The sequence below is a fragment of the Dromiciops gliroides genome, chromosome 5, assembly GCF_019393635.1.
Source record: "Dromiciops gliroides isolate mDroGli1 chromosome 5, mDroGli1.pri, whole genome shotgun sequence".
NCBI classification, from domain to species: Eukaryota; Metazoa; Chordata; class Mammalia; order Microbiotheria; family Microbiotheriidae; genus Dromiciops; species Dromiciops gliroides.
This window is the reverse complement of record NC_057865.1, coordinates 46,833,396-46,848,311: the sequence shown is the minus strand read 5'-3', so window position 1 is coordinate 46,848,311 and position 14,916 is coordinate 46,833,396. Positions and strand designations below refer to the sequence as shown.

Below are 14,916 nucleotides of genomic sequence, written 5' to 3'. Positions count from 1 at the left end.
TTCAGGCTACAGAGCTCTCCAACCCCATTGGGAGCCTTCTATCTCCATGGCCTGTGTTGGTTCTGGCTTTGATAGTAGCCCTTTTTCTTTTTTTGTGTGTGTGTGAGGCAATTGGGGTTAAGTGACTTTCCCAGGGTCACACGGCTAGTAAGTGTTAAGTGTCTGAGGCTGGATTTGAACTCAGGTCCTCCTGAATCCAGGGCGAGTGCTCTATCCACTGTGCCACCTAGCTGTCCCAGCCCTCTTTCTTACTGACTGTGGGATTCTGGCTGACCTTTATGTAGCTCTGGAGTAGATGGAGTCACTGACCGTAGTTTCTCATTGGATTTCTTGATCATTATTTGGTCCAGTGAGATTTGTAGGTTTTCACTGAAATAAATGTGTGGGAGCTAAGTGGTCTGTCTCCATTCAGCCCCTGAGGACCTGGATCTGGTCTGAACAGTTAGAAAACACCCTTAGTAAAAGATAGGAGGTCAAGAGAGAACAAGGAGTGTCTGGAGGGGAAGCTGTGTGGGATGCTCTATGGCATAAAACTTGTGTTTTAAGCTGAATGAGATGTAATGCTGCTTACCTGTTATTCACTTATCTATATAAGGTTTGTATCCTGAGATTTCTTTCTGAGTGAAAACAATAAATTCAAGTCATACCCATTCAACCAGCATTTATTAGTGTTTACTATGTGGCAGAGAAACAGCATGGTACAATGTAACGGATTAGAGAGTAGGCCTCTAAATTGGTTAAGAAGATCTGAGTTCAAATACTGACTCTAACACATACTGGCTGTGGGGTCCTGGGCCAGTCACTTAACCTTTTAATGCTCTGGGCAGTTCTCTAAAACAATAATTCACAGGGCAGATGCTGATTTGCAATGGGAGAAGGATTCCTTACCTTCAATTGTGAAAACTTGAAGAAAGGTTTCCATTCTGAGCCTGGTGATAGACTATGTTGTGAGAGAGGCTCACTACCAGACAGTGAGCCATTAGATGAAGAATTTAAGAAGCTGCAATCTGGGGTCTCTTTTACCAGATGGAGTAGCCACAGTAAAGACATCACAGATCTCATGTTTGTTTTTATTATTTCTTTTACACTCTAAATGGCAGGTTTAATAAGTGAAGATTTGGATGCTATGCTATGGTGGTGGGATGCTGAGATAAGGGACAAGGATGTGGACCCCAGAATCACAATCTAAAGAAAAGAACTCTGTTGAATTTCTTGAGAAAGGATTGTGGGTAAAGGAAGGCAAAAAATATATATGATTCAACTTGATTTCAAGGTGACTTGTATTTTATCATAATTATACATTGGGGACAAAATGATAGTTAAAATACACACACAGTGACTCTCCTACAAGGATATTTTTTATATCGAAAGATCAGATGGAATGAGTGACAGAGTAAGAATCTTAAAAATGCCAAAGAGAGAATTTTTCATGGGATTCTACCTATCACCTGAGGCCCAGCATAGCTGAGTTTGGACAGATATCTCACCGAGAACCCAACTATGTGGAGATTAATATTTTGGGACTTAATTCTCATGGAAACTATGTTCTGAGGCACAGATGGGTTATCCCTGTCCATTGAAGGAGTGTCCACACCAGGAAAATCAGATCCTGAATTGTTGTAGGAAGTGACTCAGATGGATGACTAAGGTCATCCATGCATGAAAATGAAATGATGCCCTGTAGCAATGGTGGCAGACTGGGATGGAAAGGAGACCACTCCTTCATATGTAAGCATCTCAACTGCTGCCTAATGACTTCATTTTAAAAGATAATGGTATTGGAGCAGCTAAGTGGTACAGTGGAGAGAGAACTGGCCCTGGAGTCAAGAGGACCTGAGTTCAAATCCGGCCTCAGACACTAAATACTTACTAGCTGTGTGACGCTGGGCAAGTCACTCAGCCCCAATTGCCTCACCCCCAAAAAAACAAACCAAAAAAAAGATAATGGTATCTATGTTTTATTGTACTTTTAGTTATTTTGTGAAATACTTCCCAATTACATTTTTTTGTGTGTGAAGCAATTGGGGTTAGGTGACTTGCCCAGGGTCACACAGCTAGTAAGTATTAAGTGTCTGAGGCTGGATTTGAACTCAGGTCCTCCTGACTGCAGGGCTGGTGCTCTATCCACTATGCCACCTAGCTGCCTCTGTTCATTATTTCCCCAATTACATTTTTTTTCTTTTGTTTTTTTTTTTTTTTTTGTGGGGCAATGGGGGTTAAGTGACTTGCCCAGGGTCACACAGCTAGTGTCAAGTGTCCGAGGCCAGATTTGAACTCAGGTACTCCTGAATCCAGGGCTGGTGCTTTATCCACTGTGCTATCTAGCCGCCCCTCCCAATTACATTTTAATCCAGTTTGACATCTCTGGTCTTTAGGATAGGATTATGTTACCTTATATTTTAAAAATACAAGGTCTAAAAAAAATACAATACAATACAAGGTCTAAATACAAAGTGACTAAATCAGATAAAATGCCCTTGATCTGTGTCCCTCTTGGGCCACAGTGTTTTAGGTATTCCCTCATGTCTGAGATGTGGTCCCTCCTTCCCTCAGGCATCTCCTCTCCTACAAGCCCTTTTCTGATCACCCCAGTTGTTAGTGCATTTTCCCTCTTTAAATTATTTAAATTATTTTGTATACCTTGGGATGTATTTTGCATTTATTTATCTGTGTATATGCTATGCCCTTTCCCTATCCTCTACCCCACCCTCACCTCCTTTGACCTAAGCACCTTGAGAACAGGTTTCATTTGTTGTTATTGTTTTTTCATCACCATCACTGAAGACAGTGCATTGCACATAGTAGGTTCTTAATGAACATTTACTGAACAGAACTGAACCCTTACAGAGGCAGGGCCAGGCTGCACCTCCTTGGAAATTACTTCCCAGGATGATAGCAGAGGGCACTAGGCTGGAAGCATTGCTATTCTCAAGCCTCTTGGATTCAGTGTCCTGGGCTGTTTCCATTGGGTTCTAATGGGAGATGATGATCAAAATGGTGGTAATTTGATTTGCTTGGGCCATGCTACCCTCTGTTTTTCTCTCAGAATGCCTTGTTATTTCAGCCAGGCTGGTTTTCTTTGCCTTGTGAGCAGCAGTTGTTTAAATAGATAATTCAATAATAATAGATATGTGTTAAATTCTACTTATGGATCAATTTACCAACTTAAGGGGCAGCTAGGTGGTGCAGTGGATAGAGCACCGGCCCTGGAGTCAGGAGTACCTGAGTTCAAATCTGGCCTCAAACATTTAACACTTACTAGCTGTGTGACCCTGGGCAAGTCACTTAACCCCAATTGCCTCACTAAAAAACAAAAACAAACAAAAAACAACAACAACAAAATTTACCAATTTAAAACTGGGGCCCATAAAAGTTTCCAAATATGTAATATAAGTATACACACATACATATATATATTCATATATATATTTAAAATATATATTATATGTGTGTATTCACATATATAAATTTATGGCCTATAAAGTGATATGTATGCAGGTCTCTCTATATTAAAATAGTAGATGGGGTAGGGGAATAAACATATTATTTATTTTATTTAGTTAGTTTCTTTTATAGCACCCTCCAGGCAAATGCCTTCTTGGGCACTTTACCAAAGAAAATAAACGTAAATTCCAGGCAGACCTCAGTCCGGAAATCACCTCCCAGCTCTAACAGGCACCAAGCTCCTTTCCCAGTCTCTTCAATTCAGAACAAGAATGGAGACAATCACTATTTAAATGAATATAGAAGGAACTCAGGTGAATGTCTCTAAACAGGGAAACACCATTAGCAAGTTAATTAATTGAGGCCCTTTTACAAGTTTATTGTCAATTTTAATAATCTGTTTGCACCAAGGGCCCTGTAATTAATTACAACCATTATGGCCTTGGTAAGTGCCTGCTGAGGTTGGATTTCACAAGTGGGTAAGAATTCCTTTCTTGCTTGTATTAGCAGGAACCTACCTTTACCCAATATTAAACCGCAAAATTTTCCCATAGCTGACCACTTGAGCTAGCACATTATATGTGTTACGTTCAACTTGAGCCACAAACATACCCCTAATGAATTTTCAAGTAGTTGTTCCTTATCCTCCAGGTTTGTAGCCTTAATTTATGACACCTCCACTGCAATGTATCCACTTATAAACATCTGATAGTTATTCAAATAGGCACACCAGTTCCTAAAAGAGAAACTACCAGACCTGATGGAAAGAAGACCATGGGCAAGGCAACCAAGCATCTTAATTCCAAAAGACCCCTGGTGTCTATTAGGTGTCTTTAAAGACTTCTTTAGAGAAGAAACACTTAATTTGTGTGGGACTCATCAACCTCAGGGTTAAAACTAAGGGTTAGGACTACGAAGGATGAGCAGCCCAGGAGTCATTCACACCTCCTGAAACTTTAGAGGGATCAATTTAATGATCTCCAAGCTCTAAATTCTGATTCGCTATCTAAGGTACAACTTTAGGTACATTATTTGACCTCTCTGTGCCTTATCTTCACCTTCTGTGTTAAGGGCTAAAATTCTAGCTAAACTGTCTAAAATATCTAATGAGTGGTCGCCAATAAATTATAAGCTTTAGCAAGAGTTAGACTTTTAAGCATTTATTAAGGAGAATAAGAATTTGGTAAAGAGAGAGAAAAAGGCCTAGATTCCTATCTATTAAAGGGAGAGCACATTTCTAGCTCCGCTCTCCACCAGAGTCCAAAGGAAAGAGAGCGAGAGTGAGCGCCAGTCTCTTCCTTCCTCCTCCCACTAGCCTGTGTCACTTCCTGATACCAAAGAAAAGACTCCTGGTCTTGCCCTCAAAGACCTTCGCTTCATGGGCAGAACTCTTCTACAGTAAGTCTCCAGCAGGTGGCGTTATTCCAATCGTTACATCTGTTAAATGGGAACAATTCCTGCCCGACTCATAAGAGTGCAATGCCTTTTATTAATTTGTTCTTTCAATCAATTTATAATTATGGAGTTCCTGCAAAGAATAAGGTAGGTAGTTGGGAAAGGCTATATGAAGACAAATAAATCCCTGCCCTCAAGAAACTTGTAATACAGAAAGGAAATAACCTTGAATCCATCCAGGATTCAAGAAAGCATTTGTCAAGTAAGCACCTGCTGTGTGTAACATCTTTGCCAAGAAAACCCTAAATGGAGTCATGAAGAGTTGGACATGACTTAAATGACTTAACAACAACCTCTCCTTTTCCCCTTGTCCCAGTGCATCCCTCTTTCCCACCCCTACAATCTTGTTTTGGAGATCATCCCAACATAATCAATCAACTCACATTCATGCCTTCTTTCTAAGCAGACTCTTTTTAACTACCCTAAAAATAATAAAGATCTTAGGAGTTAGTTACATGTATCATCTTGCTGTATAGAAATGTAAATTGTTTAATTCCACCAAGTCCCTTTTGATTACTTTTTCATGTTTACTTTTTATGCTTCTCTTGAATCTTCTGTTTCAATATCAAATTTTCTATTCAGCTCTGGTCTTTTCATCAGGAATGCTTGAAAGTCCTCTATTTCATTAGATATCCATTCTTTCCCTTGATGGATTACAATCAGTTTTGATGGATAGGTTGTTCTTGGTTGTAATTCTAGCTTCTTTGCCTTCCAGAATACTGTTATCCCATCCACATCACGGGGGTTAGTGGAATAGATTTCCCGTGATCTGGAAAATCCTTTGTACCAGAGAAGTCTGAATTATTATGGTATTAAAAGATAAAACATGGGGCATCTTGGTGGCACAGTGGATAGAGCACCGGCCCTGGATTCAGGAGGACCTGAGTTCAAATCCGGCCTCAAACCCTTGACACTTACTAGCTGTGTGACCCTGGGCAAGTCACTTAACCCCCATTGCCTCACAAAAAAAAAAACCCCAAAACAACCAAAAGATATAACATGTTGATATTAAACAATACTATACATATATTTTATGCATTTCTGAGTTTCTAAAGGTTTTCTGTTATCTGTTGGCCTTCATATGTCATCTGTGGCCTCTGCAAAATTCCCCTAAAATTCCCATTTAATTTCTTATGCCTACCCCTGATATATTGAAACCAAGATGGGGAAAGTCATGAAGTGGAAGGAATAACTGTATCATATGCCAAGCCCTTTACTCCCTTAATGTGGAAACTGTTAAATTTTGTGTGATTCTGACCATGGCTTCATGATACTTGAATTGTTTTTTTCAAGCTGCTTGAAACTCTTGACCTGGGAGCTTTGAAATTTGACTGTAATATTTCTGAGAGTTTTTATTTTGGGAACTCTTTCAGGAGGTGATTAATGAATTCTTTCCATTTCTATTTTACCCACTGGATCTAAAATGTCAGGGCAATTTTCCTTTAAAATTTCTTGAAATATAATGTCTAGGCTCTTTTTTTTTGAGCTTTCAGGTAGTCCAATAATTCTTAAATTATGTCTTCTTGAACTATTTTCCAGGTCTGTTGCTTTTCCAATGAGATATTTCACATTATCTTCTATTTTTCATTCTTTTGACTTTGTTTTGTTTCTTAAAGCCTCATGAAGTCATTTGCTTCCACTTGTCCAATTTCTTGAGCAATCTGCCAGAGTACCTAATGCCTTTAAATGTGATAGGTGTTGAATGAATGAAGTAGTGTGGCTGATGCACATTATTTTTTCCTTGTCTTTCTGATTCCCTAACCTCCATAGGATTTCACTTAGGTTAAGGCTGTGCTGTACTAGAAATAACCCTGAACTTGGGGTAAGAAGACCTAGGTTTGAGTCCTAGACATTTAACCTTTCTTTTTTGGGGAGTTTTTTGTTTTGTTTTTGTGGGGCAATAAGGGTTAAGTGACTTGCCCAGGGTCACACAGTTAGTAAGTGTCAAGTGTCCAAGGCTGGATTTAAACTCAGGTCCTCCTGAATCCAGGGCTGGTGCTTTATCCACTGCACCACCTAGCTGCCCCCCATTTAACCTCTCTCTCTCTCTTTTTTTTTTTAGTGAGGCAATTGGGGTTAAGTGACTTGCCCAGGGTCACACAGCTAGTAAGTGTTAGGTATCTGAGGCCGGATTGGAACTCATACTCCTGACTCCAGGGCCAGTGCTCTATCCACTGTGCCACCTAGCTGCCCCCCATTTAACCTTTCTTAATCTCAGTTTTTTCAACTATAAAATGGAGGCAATAATACCTAGAATTACTTCCTTTGCAGAGTTGTTGTGAGTTGCCAATGAAATTTTGTAATTGGCAAAGCATTTCATAAAACATAAAGAGCTACGTATATGCCAGTTCTTTTCATTGTTTTATCATGGCATGAGGCCCAGAACATAATGGTTACTTGAGATGTTAAGCTATAGACTATTGTGAGATTTATTTTTTAGTTTGAGAATAAGTGACTCAATAAACATTTATTGACTGATTAACTGACCAAGATTGGCAGGCCTAGGAATTATGAAGCATGGTCAGCTGTAAGAGCATTGGAGATTGGGGAGCTTATTTTGGTAGGGTAGAAGATTATATTTTCAGTACTTAGTACAGTGTCTAGAACCTAGTAAGTGAGGGGCAGCTAGGTGGCACAGTGGGTAAAGCACTGGCCCTGGATTCAGGAGGACCTGAGCTCAAATCCATCCTCAGACACTTGACACTTACTGGCTGTGTGACCCTGGGCAAGTCACTTAACCCTCATTTCCCTGCCCCACCCCCCCAAAAAAAGAACATAGTAAGTGCATGGGCTTGGAGATGCAAGATGGCAAGTTGAGTTTGAGGAACAGCTAATTATCCAATTTATTTGGAATATAGAGTATGTGAAGGAAATAAGTATAAAGAATGTCTGGAAAGGGTGGTTGAAACCATGTTACAGCTGGCTCATCACCCTCAAAATGTCCTTCCTTCTTTGTATATTTGATGTGCTAAGTGTGATGCAAAATGCATAAGCTAAAATGGAATCTTGGTAGAAAAATAAGGTAAATAGCTTATGATCCCTCATCCAGTTCCAGGTAGCTAGGGGTACAGTGGATAGAGTTCTGGGCATGGAGTCAGGAAGACTCAACTTTGCGAGTTCAAATCTGACTTCAGACACTTAACTAACTGGGTGACCCCGGGAAAGTCACTAAATGCTGTTTGCCTCAGTTTCCTCATTTATAAAATGAGTTGGAGAAGGAAATGGCAAACCACTCCAGTATTTGCTAAGAAAACCCCAAATGGGGGCAGCTAGGTGGCGCAGTGGATAGAGCACCGGCCCTGGAGTCAGGAGGACCTGAGTTCAAATCTGGACAAGTCACTTAGCCCCAATTGCCTCACTTTACAAAAAAAATTATCAAGAAAACCCCAAATGAGGTCATAAAGAGTTGGACATGACCGAAAAACAATTGAACAAAAATCCCAGACACCATCTTCTGGAAGCTTGCCCATGGCCTTAATGTATATTTGGCAGTCAGGGTGAGTCCTAGAGACTTGGCCCAAGTTCAGGCTGGATGATTAGCAATGAAAAGGTGTCATTTCGGGGCAGCTAGGTGGCGCAGTGGATAAAGCACCGGCCCTGGATTCAGGAGGACCTGAGTTCAAATCCAGCCTCAGACACTTGACACTTACTAGCTGTGTGACCCTGGGCAAGTCACTTAACCCCCATTGCCCTGCAAAAAAAGGGGGGGGGCAGCTAGGTGGCGCAGTGGATAAAGCACTGGCCTTGGATTCAGAAGTACCTGAGTTCAAATTTGGCCTCAGACACTTGACACTTACTAGCTGTGTGACCCTGGGCAAGTCACTTAACCCCCATTGCCCCGCAAAAAAAAAAAAAAAGAAAAGGTGTCATTTCATGTTGTCCTTATTAATGGTCATGTTAGAATTACAGTTTGACCAGCTTACTTTTGGTTGAACAATGTTGCCTTTGGCAGAGGGTCCTAAACAGGGAGCTGAATCAGCATCTGATTACTTCCTAAAGTGTACCTACCTGTACACACTAAGGCTGGCTAGAGAAAACACCCCAGGGCCCAGGTCTCAGCAAGGCCTTCGAGGAGAAATCATCTTTGTTATGGTAGTAGCTGGACCCCTTTGGAGGGGGTCAGGATAGGACTTTGACAACATCAAGTTCTGTTCTGGGATATTAAAGAATCCTATGGCCTTAGAATGCTGAAGAATTTTTGTCTTGAAGCACATTGCCAAAGTAGGACGGCACTTGGGCAGTTTCCTTCATCTGAAATAGTTTTTCTCTCTGAGCAGTCATTTGTAAAAAGCATTGTGTTATTGTTTGGTGGCTAACCTCCCAACCAAACCAATCCAAGGGGATTTTTCATCCATAATACTCAGCATTCTCTAGGTGTTTCTTCCATCTTTCTGAGTGTGACAGCATTTAGCCCATGGTCTGACTATACCATGATGAAGTCTTCCTGCCTACAATGATGATTCTATTGCCATGATATCAAAAGGCCTTATTACGTATAGGATAAAGATCTAGGGGCAGCTAGGTGGCGCAGTAGATAGAGCACTGGCCCTGGAGTCAGGAGTACCTGAATTCAAATCCAGCCTCAGACACTTAACACTTACTAGGTGTGTGACCTTGGGCAAGTCACTTGACCCCAATTGCCTCACTAAAAAATAAAAATAAAAAAAAAAAAGATCTAAAGTACTGTAGTTAAGTGGTAAGAACACTGACTTAAGAGTCAAAGGACACACTCTTAGTAAACTGATTCAAACATTCTGTAGAACAATTTGGAGCTACGGCTAAAGGGCTATAAAACCATGCATACTCTTCGACCTAGTAATACCACTACTAGGTTGATATCCTAAAAGAGATTTTAAAAAATTAGAAATTGGGGTGATGCCCCTCAATTGGGGAATGGCTGAACAAATTGTGGGATGAGAATGTGATGAAACACTATTGTGCTGTAAGAAATGATAAGCAGGATGCTATCAGAAAAACCTAGAAAAACATGCATGAGCTGATGCAAAGTGAAATGTTCTATATAGAAAATAACAGCAATGTTGTAAGATAATCTACTGTGAATGACTTAGTTATTTTCATTAATGCAATGATCCAAGACAACTCTGAAGGACTTATGAATAATGAAATCCACCTACAGAGAAAGAACTGATGGTATCTGAATACAGATTAAAGTATAATTTTTTGTCAGTTCCTTTTTCTAAAGTTTTTTTTTGTTTTCTTTTACAACTTGATCAATGAGGAAATGTTTTGCATGACTACACATGTATAACTTATATTGAATTGCTTGAATTCTTGATGGCAGGTGGGGAGGGAGGGAGGAAAAGAATGTGGAGCACAACGTTTTAAAAATCAATGTTAAGGGGGCAGCTAGGTGGCATAGTGGATAAAGCACCGGCCCTGGATTCAGAAGTACCTGAGTTCAAGTCTGACCTCAGACACTTAACACTTATTAGCTGTGTGACCCTGGGCAAGTCACTTAACCCTCATTGCCCCACAAAAAAAACAAACAAAAAAAACAAAACACACAAAAAAAATTGATGTTAAAATTTGTTTTTACATGTAATTTGGGAAAATAAAATTCTAAATAAAATAAAATTAAAAAAAATAAATTTTCTTTAAAAAAAGAGTCAAAGGACATGGGTTCAAATCCTACCTCTGATAATCATGATCTTAAGTGAGTCACTTAACCTCTTGGGCCTCAGTTTCCACAGGTGTAAAATAAAATAAGACGGTTTCTGAAGTCCCTTCCAGCTCTTGATTTATTATCCCAAACCTGGCATTCAAAGATCACTACAACCTGCCTTTCCTCTTCTTAATCTCCTATCAGCAAACTCTGTTCTAGCTAGGCTGGTTTATTAAATATTCTCCAAACATTATGCAAATTCAGTTTACTTTACTCATGTAGATCCTCCTCTCTGGAGTGCTTCCCAACCATAAATCCAAATTCTGTCCGTCTTTTATTGGAGTCCAGCTCAAAGTCTTCCTCCTTAGTGGAGGTTTCCTTCAGCAGCCATTAGTCACATGTCACTCCATTGAACTGCTAGTACTTGATGATTCTTAGTCCTGTGTGTTCATGCAATGCATTCTTGCTTGGATGGAATGCTTCTCAAGAGTAGAACTGTGGGGGGCAGCTAGGTGGTACAGTGGATAAGGCACTGGCCCTGGATTCAGGAGGACTTGAGTTCAAATCTGGCCTCAGACACTTGACACTTACTAGCTGTGTGACCCTGGGCAAATCACTTAACCCTCATTGCCCCACAAAAGAAAAAGAAGAAAAAAAAAGAGTAGGACTGTGTTAATTTTCTTGGTATTCCCCTAACAAACAGGATGGTATATACTAGGCACTCAATACATTTTTAATGACTCTATGACTAAAAGACCAGAAGCAGGCACAGTCATATCTTCTATCACCAAGTCCCCCCGAGTTGCCCTTGGTACCTTTTTCCAGACCAGCATTTCCCTTTGAAGATCCCAAGTTCCATTCTTATTTTCTCAATAAATGGAAATTTCTCCTTTCAGAGCACCTCTTCACATGCTCAGTCAATTTTGTGGGTGGAAAGACCAACTCTTTTTGTAGCATTGCCTAAATTTTCCCCAACTTCTCTCCCTGATGCCTTTGGAACTTACTTCCTGGAGACTCCATCATCTTCCCTTTTTTTCCCCTCATGATTTCTTATTAAAAGTAAATTCTGGGGGCGGCTAGATGGCACAGTGGTTAAAGCACCGACCCTGGATTCAGGAGTACCTGAGTTCAAATCCGGCCTCAGACACTTGACACTTACTAGCTGTGTGACCATGGGCAAGTCACTTAACCCCATTGCCTAAAAAAAAAAAAAAAAAAGTAAATTCTGGATATTTAATTAAATATGGACATATCCCAGAAGTGCTAGAAAAGATTCTGGATCAGATTGGAGCGATTTTTATAATTAATAAGTAGAGACCCATTGGCTTTGAGGGATTATGAGACAAGCAGCCTTTTTCTGTAACAAATGCAGAAATAATTTTCTAACTTCATATTTTTGCCAGCGTAAACAATAACAACAACCCAACATATATTACTCCCTGAGCCTTGAATTAATCTAGAAGATGCTCAGAAATTGTCCTCTATATCTTTCTTGTTTTTCTTTTCTTCCTCTAGAATGGGTTTTTCCACTCTACTACCTTTAGTCAAAGCTCTTTATGAGAGAGATCTTTGCCCAACTGAAAGCTGGTGTGCTGATGTTTCATGTTTGGTGACCACTGTGACCCACAAGCACTAGTAATTGCTTTTCTTTTTTCCAGTTCCACTTGAAGTTTTCCTTTGTCTTGTTCCTCTATTTTAGGACGACGGTGTGCGGCAAGATGAGTGGGGAGCAGCAGAGTATGAAAGCCGTGGATGTGAAAATTGAAAGTGAGCTGATTCCCGGCAGCAAATACGATGCCCTTTGTGTCAAAGATGAAGGTTAGTGCTGAAGCTGCTGAAAAGACACGTGGGCAGGATACAAGTTAGCTCATGGGGCTCAGCCTAAGCCAGGAACTCACCAGCAGTATCCCCCAAGCCTTTAAATATAATGGTGCATTTTAAAGAAAAACTTTTGTGGGGTAGGAACTTTACTAGACTTGTTGAACACAGCATCTCAAAAGGGAAGGCTGACCTTTTAGCAGAAAAATTAATTGCTGGCAGAGTCATAACTAAACTTTTTTTTTATATAGGGTTAGAAGAAAAGGAAGTAGCAGTAGTGCAGTGTAGTGGTGTGAGGGGAGATAGAAATATGGATATGTGCTCATAAGGTGGGGAGAAAGAACTAACTCCTGTGGCTCATCTAGTAAACTTCGAGTCAAATCCAGTGCAACTAGCGTTTATTAAGCACTTACAGTGTGCACAGTGCTATACTAGGTGCTGTGGATCCAGATACGGAAATGAAACAGCTCTTGTCCTCAAGGGGTTTACATTCTCCTGGAGGGACAGTTGCATGATTTTTCCAGCTTTAGGGATGGTGGGAGTAATCCAAGGCTGAGGCTCGTCAAGGAAAGATGGGCATTGGGATAAAAGGGTAAGAGAGTCTAGAGAAGACAGCATAGAGTTGATCTGGTTCACCAAGAGGTCAAGATAAGGAAGGGAGGAGAGTAGCCAGTACCTGGGGTGATGGCCTGGGAAAGAACTGCAACATGGAAAGACTAGAGTTCACAGTGAGGATAAAGAAGAGGGTTAGGCGTTGTAAGGCAGAGGGAAAGGTGATGAAATAAAGAATTTCAGGATTCATGAACATGAATGTGGAAACTTGTGGGTGATCAAAGGCATGACTGTGTGTGTGTGTAGTCTGGTCATGGAGAGTAGGTCAAAGGAAATGAGCAGTTTGAGGAATTGGAAAGTTGAGTGTCATCCTGTAGAATGAGAGCAAGAGTTGGGCACAAGAAAAAGACTGGGAGTCAGCCTCTAACCTCGTTGAGGAAGGAAGGGGAGATAAGAGCTACTGGAGTCTGGATTGGGTAGATCTGGATTGAATGAACCCCAAAGAAAGAAACATCACCGAGTGCTGGTGATAGAGAGAGATTAAAGGAAAAGGCTTTTGGTCAAATGAAGTTTCTTAGCTATGAAGCAGGCTTTTCAGAGAGCACAAGGCATAAGAAAAGGCCAGAGGATTTAGCAATGAGGTTGGTCATTGTGGAGTGAGTCATTTCAGGTTGAGTGGTAGGGTGACAAACCATACTTCAAGGAGCTGAGAGAGGAGAGAAAATAGAGACAATGAGTGCACACAACTTTTTCTAGGACTTTGTCTATGAAAGGGAGGAGAGACACAAATGCTAGTTTTTTATTTTAATTCATTATTGTTTCTAACAAGGTGCTGCTAGCCAGGCCATGCTTAATGATCCAGGACAGAGAGTAGGTCTGACTCTTCCACTTTTTCCCTCATCCCCTCCTTCCTACACACATATATACACACGTGCACACACACACATATACACAAGTGCACACACATGTATACACAAGCATACATAAGCACACACACATTTCATGCTGATGTTGAATGAGGCCCAACTAAGTTTAAGAGGTGACTATGGGCCAGGGAGTGGCTAGAGTGCTTGACTTGGAGTCAGGAAGACCCAGGTTCAAATCCTACCTTGGACACTTACTAACCATGTGACAGATGAGTCAGTTAGTCTCTTTCAAGAACTGTTATTAGCAATTTCCCTAGCCAATAACAAAAACACCTTTCTCACAGAATTCATGTGAAGATCAAATGAGATCATACATGTAAAACACTTTGTAAACCTTAAAGCATTATGTAAATGCTAGCAAGTATTATATCTGACAGTGAGAGAAGTAGGCTGGGTCCAGGCCATGCAGATGCCTTCTGTGGACTTATCCCTACTGTGTATAGGGAGAAAATTCCAGAAGAGACAAGTGATTGTAGAGGTGAGAGTCTGTGATGATAGCGAAGGGATGCCCCTTCCTCTACCCCTTGGGAATTAGACGTTGGAATGTCCTGCTCCCTGGGTCATCTGTTCTGCCCACTCTGTCTCCTGTTTACCACTGGTGGTGGAGTAAGAGGTCTCAATACTCCCTCTCAAACCCATTCCACAGTAGGGATGTCACCACACCTACCCACTACACCCACCCGCAATTGGTGTTTAAAGGTTGGCCCTTCCTGTCATTTCCACCCCCATGTTCCATTACCATAACTAATGTCAGGAAGGTCATTGGGGAAGGACATGGAATAGCTGCAAGGAAGGGAGAAAATGTGGCACAATGGAAAGAACGGTAGCTCTGGAATCAGAGGACCTGGGTTCAAATCCTGGCTCTTCCCTTTGTTACCTATTGACCTTAAAAAAGTAACTTCTTTCTAGGCCTCAGCTTCTTCAGCTTTAAAATGGGTTGAATAAGATGACATCATCAGTAAGATGACGAAATGAAAGTGGCTGGTGAAAAGTACAAAATAAGCACTGCTGTGACACAATAGGGACCACCATGCCTGGTCTTGTCGGGCCTGAGAAAAGGTATTGGTGGGTGCTTCCTGGTTCTGGAATAAGGAGTAT

At 40.9% G+C, this 14,916-nt stretch overlaps 1 protein-coding gene across 2 annotated transcripts in view; it reads left to right on the top strand.

Annotated features, from left to right (window-relative positions):
- The window catches only part of SUSD5 (sushi domain containing 5), a 106,931-nt gene that overhangs the window by 43,699 nt on the left and 48,316 nt on the right, over positions 1–14,916 (top strand). For both annotated transcript variants that reach the window (XM_043965147.1, XM_043965146.1), the window contains exon 3: positions 12,222–12,340. In XM_043965147.1, coding sequence (XP_043821082.1) covers positions 12,241–12,340 — 100 coding nt within the window. In that variant the 5' untranslated portion in view covers positions 12,222–12,240. The remainder of the gene's footprint in view (positions 1–12,221; positions 12,341–14,916) is intronic.